A 9069-nucleotide genomic window follows, 5' to 3' on the forward strand; every position below is an offset into this window, starting at 1 on the left:
ATTTTATGTGTGGAACTGTTTGACTTAATATGGAGAAATCATAGACTATTACATGGTTATAATTTAGAATTACTGGGATGCCTGGGTGGCTCAGCAGTTGGGCATCTGCCTTCGGCCCAGGGCGTGATCCCAGGGTCCGGGATCGAGTCCCGCATCAGGCTCCCTGCAGAGAGCCTGCTTCTCCCTCTGCCTGTGTCTCTGCCTCTCTCTCTCTGTGCCTCTCATAAATAAATAAATAAAATCTTTTTTAAAAAAATTTAGAATTACTGGCCCAATAGTAGGCTGTGAAGCCAGTCTCAAGAAATTTCAAAGAAGTTATCATAGAGGTCATAATCTCTGAATAAGGTTTTAAAAGTCTGTTTAATAAAGCTTAAAAAATATTTTTAAATGTTAAATATAATTCGAAATAACTTCTAGATCAAAAAAAAAAAAAGAAAGAAAGAAAAGAATCCCTACTGTAAATCATAACAGAACGAGAAGTTTTGCCCAACTTGTGGGCAAAGCAAAACTGATACTTCAAGAGAAAATTATAGACAGAATAAACCTGAAGGTAGAAAATAATTTTTTAAAAAGCAGAAACAGGTGGGCACCTGGGTGGTTCAGTGGTTGAGTATCTGCCTTTGGCTCAGGTCATGATCCTGGGGTCCTGGGATCAAGTTCCACATCAAGCTGCCCACAGGGAGCCTGCTTCTCCTTTTGCCTTTATCTCTGCCTCTCTCTGTCTCTCATTAATTAAAAAAAAAAAAAGGTAGAAACTGATGAAATAGTGTAGAAATAGATCCAGAGCAAAAGTTGACTCTCCGAAGGGATTGATTGGATAGATTTTTTTTTTTATATCTGTCACAAAAGAGAAACAGTACAAACTCAAAAATACAGAAAAACATGATATAAGACAATTATAACAAACATTTTGAGAACTCTATAAAACTTCAGACTACTGACATTTAAAACTTAGAAAAAAAATAGGACACTTCTTTGAAAAAATAGACGTTACCATAATGGACAGAGGAAGAAGAGAAAATCCGAATTACCCTATAACCATTAAAGAGTTACTGACCTAAAGATCTGATAGGATGACTTGGATTTTGTAATTTACAATTAGTTAAATAGTACTTAGAGTATTTCCTATGTCATAGCCACATGTGCCAGAAGTTGTCACGCAAAATCACTTTGAGTTAATTTGCCAATTATATAGATACAAATGTCAGATGAATAAATGATATTCTAAGAGTTCATATACCCTGTTATTATTTTAGATTTCTGTAACACCTCTCTCTCAGTCTTCCTTTATAAGATGGAAAAGAAATCAGGTGTTCAAAATCACCCAGCCACCGCCTCATTTCTCATGTACATCCGGGAGGAGGCAAGGGTAGAAAGCTCAAAAGCCCCTTGGAGAAACCCACAAGGGTTCAAAGGAGCAGCAAGAGCAGCTTCAGGGTCATTCTAGAACCTGGCTCTCCTGATGTACTAGATGCCCTCGCCTCTGAGCCTCACTGTGTTCAACTACAAAAAGGTGGAGACAGGGGATCCCTGGGTGGCGCAGCAGTTTGGCGCCTGCCTTTGGCCCAGGGCGCGATCCTGGAGACCCGGGATCGAATCCCACGTCGGGCTCCCGGTGCATGGAGCCTGCTTCTCTCTCTGCCTGTGTCTCTGCCTCTCTCTCTTTCTCTGTGTGACTATCATAAATAAATAAAAATTTAAAAAATCCATATTTAAAAAAAAAAAAAAAGGTGGAGACAAATAACCTCTAAAATCCCTTCCAGCTCTAAAATCCCATGACAGTGGGAGTGCCTGGGTGACTCGGATGGCTGGGCATGCGACTCTTGGTTTTGGCCCAGGTCCTGATCTCAGCATCCTGAGATGAGCCCTGAGTCAGGCCCCGCACTCAGCAGGGAGTCTGCTTTCTGCTTGAGGCTTCTCTGTCTCCTGCTCCCTCTGCGCCTCCTCTCCATGCTCTCTCTCTCTCTCTCTCCCTAAAAATAAGAAATCTTTAAAATCCCATGACAGGGTCTTTCTAAATTTCTGAAATCGTCATCCACACAAACACAAAGAGCGGCATTAAAAACCACCGTTTCTGTGAAAATTACAACAGGCCTTTGGAAATGGATGGCTTCCTGATGCTGGATGGTTAGGATGTGGGGACTCTTACTACCCTCTACTTGGGTACCCATCTGAAATGTTCCTTCGTAAAACTAAATTTAAAATAAACAAATATATTGGTGAATAATATCCTTTACAAACAGAAGCAAGTTTGCCCTTAAGAGGGAATATCGGGGCTTGGCCTTGTGATTTCCTTCAGCAGAAGTGACCTGGAACCTTGTGCCCTCTGCTTGTTCTCTCCTTGATACCCTTTATCCTGGCCCCGAGAGCAAGACAAGGCCAGCCTGCTGGAGGATGAGAAACCACACGGGGCAGTCACCCCAGACAAGACCTTCCTGGTCCTGCCATCTGCAGCTGACTCCAGCTGAACGCAAGGGCAGCCAAGATCAGCTGAGCGGGCCATCCTGAGCAAAATGTTTACTGTCCTACGCACCCTTGAGATTTCAGTTACTTGTTATTTGGCATAGTTGTGGCCACAAAGAACTGACACACCTGTATCAGCAACACCTGGGGGGGCACCTGAGCCTTCAGCTCAGGTCATGATCCCTGGGTCCTGGGATCGAGCCCTGCTTTGGTCTCCCTGCCAGGGAAACTGCTTCTCCCTCTCCCTCTGCCCCTCCCTCCCGCTTTGCGCACTCTCTCTCTCAAATAAATAAAATCTTTTAAAAAACACACACACAGGATACTCTTAATGATACTATAATGATGGATACATGTCCCTACACATCTGTCCAAACTCACAGAATGTACAACACACCAAGAGTAAACCCTAGTGTAAACCATGGACTTCGGTGGGTAATGTGTCCGCGTAATTCATGAGTTGTAACAAACGCACAACTCTGCTTGCAGGTACTTGTGATGGGGGAGCCTGAGCGTGTGTTGGGGGCAGGAGGTAAAGGAGAAATCTCTGTACCTTCCCCTCAATTTGGCTATGAATCTAAAACCATTCTTAAAAAATTAAGTTCTTAAAAAAAACAAAGATACAAAAAAACACATGGGCCTCTACTGCTGCTGGGCCCAGAGCAAAGCCCTCATCCCCCCCACCCCCACCCTCCCACTGGCACCGTCCATGGGGAGGAAAGCAGCAGACACCTGCCAGCCTGCCTGCCGCATGCCCACTTCAGTCCACTGCTTCTCTGCTCCTGCCCCCTTGGGCTCCAGCCTAATCTGCTCATTCTCCCTTCCTTACCCCCCACACATCAGAAATAACACACTAACACACATCCCCAAACAGCAAAGCCAGGCTCCCTCTCTACAGGCCCCCCAGCCCCCCACCCAACTGGATGACCCTCAAATTGATCAGAAATAGCCCCATTCTAAGCACAAGTACTGAGCCCTGGTAAAGGCAGAGGGCTGGGTGTGAATGCCAAACAACCTGATTCTCATTTGGGGGAAAAGGTGGTTCCAAAGTTTATAAATCCCCCTGTGGCATTCGGAAAACAAAAACATAAATCAAACACAAGTTTTTTTCTCGTGTATGTGTGTGTGTGTGTGTCAAGATAAAGGTCCTGGTCACTGCTGCGAACCTATAAAACACTGCGGCCCTCAAGAGTGAAGGGAGATAGCCCCACACGCTGGGTGTGTGATGTGGGCTTTGCGGACCTAGAGAGCAAATGAGGGGAGGGGCCTTTGGAGAGCCCCTAGAATTCAAATGTGCACGAGAAGAATGACATCAAGAAAGGAGGGCAATATTTTAAATTTGGCATAATTGGGCCTAATTTGGTTCAAGAGCTGTCTGACATTCGAACTGCCTTTCTACAATGATGAAAGCAGCACAAAGCCATCCTTGTGGTGTCAGTGCCGTCTCCAGAGCTGTCACGGCCATAAAGGTGAACCTCAAGAGATAATAAGAGGAAGAACAGAATTAAGAAGAAGAATTATGGCAGCCTTCACTGTCGCCAAGTCGGAGCGAACGAAACAACCATAAATCTAAATGACAGCAAGAGCACATTTTGAATGTTACTGGAGAATTATTTGACAAATATTTACATGTTGCATATTAAATTATGCAATCCTTTTAGAGCAATAAATATTTTAGAATAAAATTGTATGCTGAGCCACATCCAAGATACTACACATCTCAGGAGCCAGGAAAGAACACATTTTCTTAAAACAAGACACATCTGATCCTTAGTTACCCAAACCGAATGAAACATCTGTCAGCTCCAGCAGAACTGCCTTCTTAACTGACCAGAGATTAGCTCAACAAATGTACCCAGAATTCCCTTCAAAGCCTTTAGAGACATTTTTCTTTGAGGAAGCTGGCTGTGGGCAGCTTGTGAGCTACACGTTCTGTTGTTCAAGCAAGTACCCCTCTACTCCACCAAACTTCTCTCTAGGGCTTTCTGTGAGGTTTTTACGGTCACTAATTGTGATTAAGCTTATAGATCAGGACCAAAGGTCTCATGCCTCAGGGCCTTTGCACTTGCTACTCCCTCTACCAGGAATGTTTTCCCCCACATCATCTTCTCTACATCTTAGTCAAATGTCAACGGCTCTCTCAAATGACCACTCCTCGTTCCCTGAACCCCTGGATAGTGCTTACCTGGCTCCAGGTGCTGCTGGCTAGACTGGGGTAGGACAAAAGCCCTCCCTGAGGTGTGCCTGAGGCAAGAACCTGAAGGCAGCGAGTTAGCCAGTCATGTGACCATCTGCAGAGGCACACCTAAGCCCCAAGGTTGAACACAGTCACACTGAACAAAACCAGTTCCCTTCTCAAATTCCTGTTTCTTAGGTCCTCTGGGCTGGCCTCTTACTATCAGGCATGGGTTGGCCTATCCAGCTTTGGCTCCCATATTGCCCCCTTTCTGGACCACAGCACAACCAACCATACTGTGCCCCCACCCCACGACCACGCTCTTGGCTCAGTCGACAGACCAGAACTTCCTCCCCTCCAGAGCCCCCCAAGTCTTTCCTCACTAGGCTCCGAGGACTGTCAGAGCTGCTTACACCTGCTCCACATCTCTCTAGGCTGCCTTCTGGGCTCTAAGTACTGGGTAGTCTTTCCCTCTAAGCAGCAGATACTCTGAGTTCTCTCCTCAAATAAAAGGTTGACTCTCAAAAGCAAGGACTGTCGGATTTCTCTTCCAGGCTCCTACAGTACCTAGCCATTGCCTTGCACACAGTATGTCTGCAAGAAATCCTTCTGCAGTGACTCGCTACCCCATTTGCCATTGGCCATGCGTTTGCCCTTGACAACATTTTATTCACAGTTTCTATAGGAAGAGGGAGGCTGTTTGGTCAACAGAATCTAGGAGCCACTGGGAAAAATAGAAGCTCTGGCCTCTGGCACATAAGGCAAGACTTAAAAAAAAAATTTCTTGGGATCCCTGGGTGGCGCAGCGGTTTAGCGCCTGCCTTTGTCCCAGGGCGCGATCCTGGAGACCAGGGATGGAATCCCACGTCGGGCTCCCGGTGCATGGAGCCTGCTTCTCCCTCTGCCTGTGTCTCTGCCTCTCTCTATCTGTGTGACTGTCATAAATAAATAAAAAATTTTTTAAAAAAATTTTCTTTTAATCAAAAAAATAATAATAATAAGGCAAGACTTGCTCCTGATCAGAAGACACAAGAGCCCACAGGTCTTGAAGTTTTTTGGCCATGTACCATTTCTCCATCATGATTTGGTGGGGAGCAGGGAGGAGGACATTCAACGTGGAGAAACAGAGAGAGACTGTACTCAAAGGCAAAAGCAGAGAGAAAAAGAGCTTTGCCTGGCAGAAAAAAGTGCTGGAGGAGGTGTTCTTTGGGGCCCGGAGGCTAGTAAAACAGGACAAGATGGTAAACGAGGGCTGTCCATGTGCCCCGTGCACTAAGGGGGGCTTCTTGTCCACCCTGGGAGGTACAACTAGGAAACCAAGGCAGAGAGGCTGGATCCTGTTCTGTACAGTTCCACTGCCCTCCTCAGACTATATGCTGACGGAGTGGCTTTCAAAGGTAGCCCAGACCCCCTGGCCATGGTCTGCTTACATCCTTCTCAGATGGCTAGAATGCAGCTGTCCCCAAACTTTTTTTTTTTTTTTTTTTGCCCCCAAAAGAAAAACATAATAAAGCTGGGCCCAGTGGAGCCTCAAAGTGGCCCCACCTCTGCCCACCCTAGCCTGCTGGAGACCCCAGGCTGCCCAGGACATGGGACCTACCCTGCCCCCATACACCGTGTTTGATCTTTGTGGGGCTTCCTTAAAAGCAGTCCCTGCCACTCGCTTCAGGCCAGGGAGGTCTACAAACAGGGGTGTGTGAACACTCACCTAGTAAAGCCAAAGTAGAGCTGCAGAGGCAGCCCCAGCAGCCCACCCACAGCGAGGGCCCCGGGAAGGGGGGTGCAGGCTCTGCCGGCAGCAGGGTTCAGGGGCCTCTGGGCCAGCGGGCCCCACGCGGTACACCAGGCACAGTCGCATCCCGCTTTTAGACGCTGTGTCAGGTTAGCCGCCCAAGTGCGACCCTGGCAGAAACTGACTAGAAGCTCCTCCACGACTAAAGCCCAGCCCAAACCACAGGAACCCAAACCACCGGCTCCCCCGATAACCCGAAGGTACGGGCTCACCGATCCCAAGTAAAACCGCGGAATTTTCGCGTCAGCCACGGGCTGGGGAGCAAAAGCACCGCGGTCCGGACAAGCCCGTGCAAGGCCCTGGGGACCCGTGCGAGGCCGAGGCCGAGGCCGAGGCGAGACCCCACGGGGCCGGAGGTGACACGCCGCGGGGGCGCGGCCGCGGAGCTCCCAGCACGGCTACCCCGCACGTGGCCGCGGTCATCCCTGCGGTCTGTCCCCCAGGTGTTTGGGAGGTGGTTCTGGGAACCAGGCATTCCGGTCTTCGAAAGCCAACTTTTTCCTTCCCTTTCAAATGCTTCCTGCTACCATCCCTGAAGCTTGAAATGCCTCCCGGGAGCCCGGGCATCCCTCCGCCCCAGCCTCGCCTGCCCTGCCCTGCCCTGCCCTGCCCTGCCTGCCGGGGCGGGGCGGGGCTGGGGTTCGGCGCCTCCAGCGCCCTCCCAGGCCCGGCCCCCAGGGACCCCCGGCCGCAGGGGCTCGGGGCGGAGGGAGAGCCTGCTCGCGGGCGCCACGCGGGTCACCAGGCGCCGCGGAGTTGGGGGTTGCGGGGGCGGGGGCGGGGGCAGGGGCGGGGGGCCCGGGAGGAAAGTCCCACTCCCGGGGACCCGGAGGAGCCCGGCGCTGTCCGCGCGTGGAGGGGCAAGGGCAAGGGCCGTGTGAGGGGGCGGGGGGCGGCTGCGAGGGCTCCGGACCCGGCGCTTCCCCGGCAGGCGGGGAGGGTAACGGACCCGGAGACGGGGCCCCCACCCGGATCCGAGCGCGGGCCCCCGGGCGGGGGCGGGGGGGCTGCAAGGACAGGAGGGCCCCGGGGGCGGGCAACCAAGAGGTGGTGAGGGCACCGCGACCTCGCGCAGCGCCGCCCCGGGCTCCGGCTCCGGGCCGCGGCGTTGTCCCGGCGGGGCCGATCGGACCGAGGGCGGCGGGGAGGCCGAGGGGACCCGCACCCCACGCGGACGCCACCTTACCCGGCCGTTGCGGTCGGTCTCCTGCGCCTCCTCCACGCTCGGCCCCCGCCGCACCAGCGCCCTCAGCAGCCCCACGTCGTTGGCGCAGGCGGCGCGCAGGAGGGTCGCCTCCTCCGGGACGCCCTCTGGGACGCTCTCGGCGCTCGCGGTGCCGTATTCCTCCTCGCCTCCCAGGGGGTAGAAGGAGTCGTCCGAGGCGATGCTGCGGGTGTCGGGCAGGCACGAGAAGTCCTCGTACTCCTCGTAGTCCGCAGGGTCCTCCCCGGCCGGAGCGTCCCGGGGTGGGGGCGGCGTCTGCGGAGACACGCGGCGCGCCCCGCCGCCCTCCGGCCCGGGCCCGGCCAGCAACACCATCCCGGCGGCCGGGGCGCGGGCCGGGACACCGAGGCCACCGCGCCTCCCTCGGCCCCGCTGCCCCCGAACAGCCGCGCTCGGCGCGCTCCAGCCCGGCGGGAACGAGCGCCGGCAGCCGCGCTCCCCGACTCGAAGTCGCCGGAGGCTGGAGGAAGCCCCCGGGGGTGGGAGGAGCCGCGGGGGCTTTCCGGGCGCGGCGGGCGGGCGGGCGCGGGCGGGGACCGGGCGGGGACGAGGGCGGGGCGGCCGCGCGGGAGGAGCCGCGCCCCGGGTTCCCCGCCCCGCGCCGGGCCCGGCAAATTCGGCGCCGAGCGGGGGCTTCTGGGCGCCGCGGGCCAGCGCGCCCGCCGCGGGCTCGGGAGCCGGAGAGCCCGGGCGCCGGGGTCCCGGCCGCGGGGGGAATTTTTCTCGGCAGCGGAGCCACCGAGCTCGTTTTTCCACCTCCCCAGGAGACCGGGCTCCGGGGCCAGCTCCCCTCTAAGCTTAGGACCGGGGGAGTCGCCGCGGGCCCGGGGCACGGAGGACGAGGGGCTGCGCGGGACGCAGAGTCCGCCCCCGAGCCCCGAGCCTCCGCGGGGGGCCGCCCGCTGAGCCCCGCGCTCACCCGGAGCCCTCGCCGCCGCTTGCAGTTCGCTCCTAGAAGAGCCACCCCAGGCCCGCGTCCCGGGGGCTCGGGGAGGAGCATTTGGGGACAACGGAAGGCTCCAGGCCAGAGCTTGCGGGGTTCCCTCCTCCCCTCTCCTGGCCGACGTCCCCGCGCCTGGATCTGCGGAGCCAAGACCGAGAGGCGCGTGAGGCCGCGACCGGGCACGGACTCCGGGGCTGGCTGCCAAACGCAGAGCGGGGCCGCAGGACACGGCCGCGGTCCAGTCCCAGCGCCCCGCCGCCGGGGCCGGCCTCTCCCGGTGTGTCCGGGGCGGGGGGTGAGGTGCGGCGGGGGGCCCCTGACCTCGGGGAAGGGAGTGTGTGCGGGGGGCCGCACCCTCGTGGAGACGCCGTGCGTGGAGGCGCCGCGGTGAGCCTGGGCTGGAGAAGCGGCCCCGCCTGGGTCGAGGGGCCGAAGCGGATACCACGAGGGACACGAACACCCACACCCCCCTC

At 55.0% G+C, this 9069-nt stretch overlaps 1 protein-coding gene across 1 annotated transcript in view; it reads right to left on the reverse strand.

The window, feature by feature from the left end:
- Window positions 1–8152, reverse strand: part of ANKRD33B (ankyrin repeat domain 33B) — an 81612-nt gene extending 73460 nt beyond the window's left edge. The window contains exon 1 of the mRNA XM_055308493.1: window positions 7615–8152. Within this exon, the coding sequence (XP_055164468.1) occupies window positions 7615–7968 (354 nt within the window). The 5' untranslated portion in view covers window positions 7969–8152. The remainder of the gene's footprint in view (window positions 1–7614) is intronic.
- Window positions 8153–9069: the final 917 nt, after the last annotated feature.

This window comes from Nyctereutes procyonoides, unplaced genomic scaffold (genome assembly GCF_905146905.1).
Source record: "Nyctereutes procyonoides isolate TBG_1078 unplaced genomic scaffold, NYPRO_anot_genome, whole genome shotgun sequence".
NCBI lineage: Eukaryota > Metazoa > Chordata > Mammalia > Carnivora > Canidae > Nyctereutes > Nyctereutes procyonoides.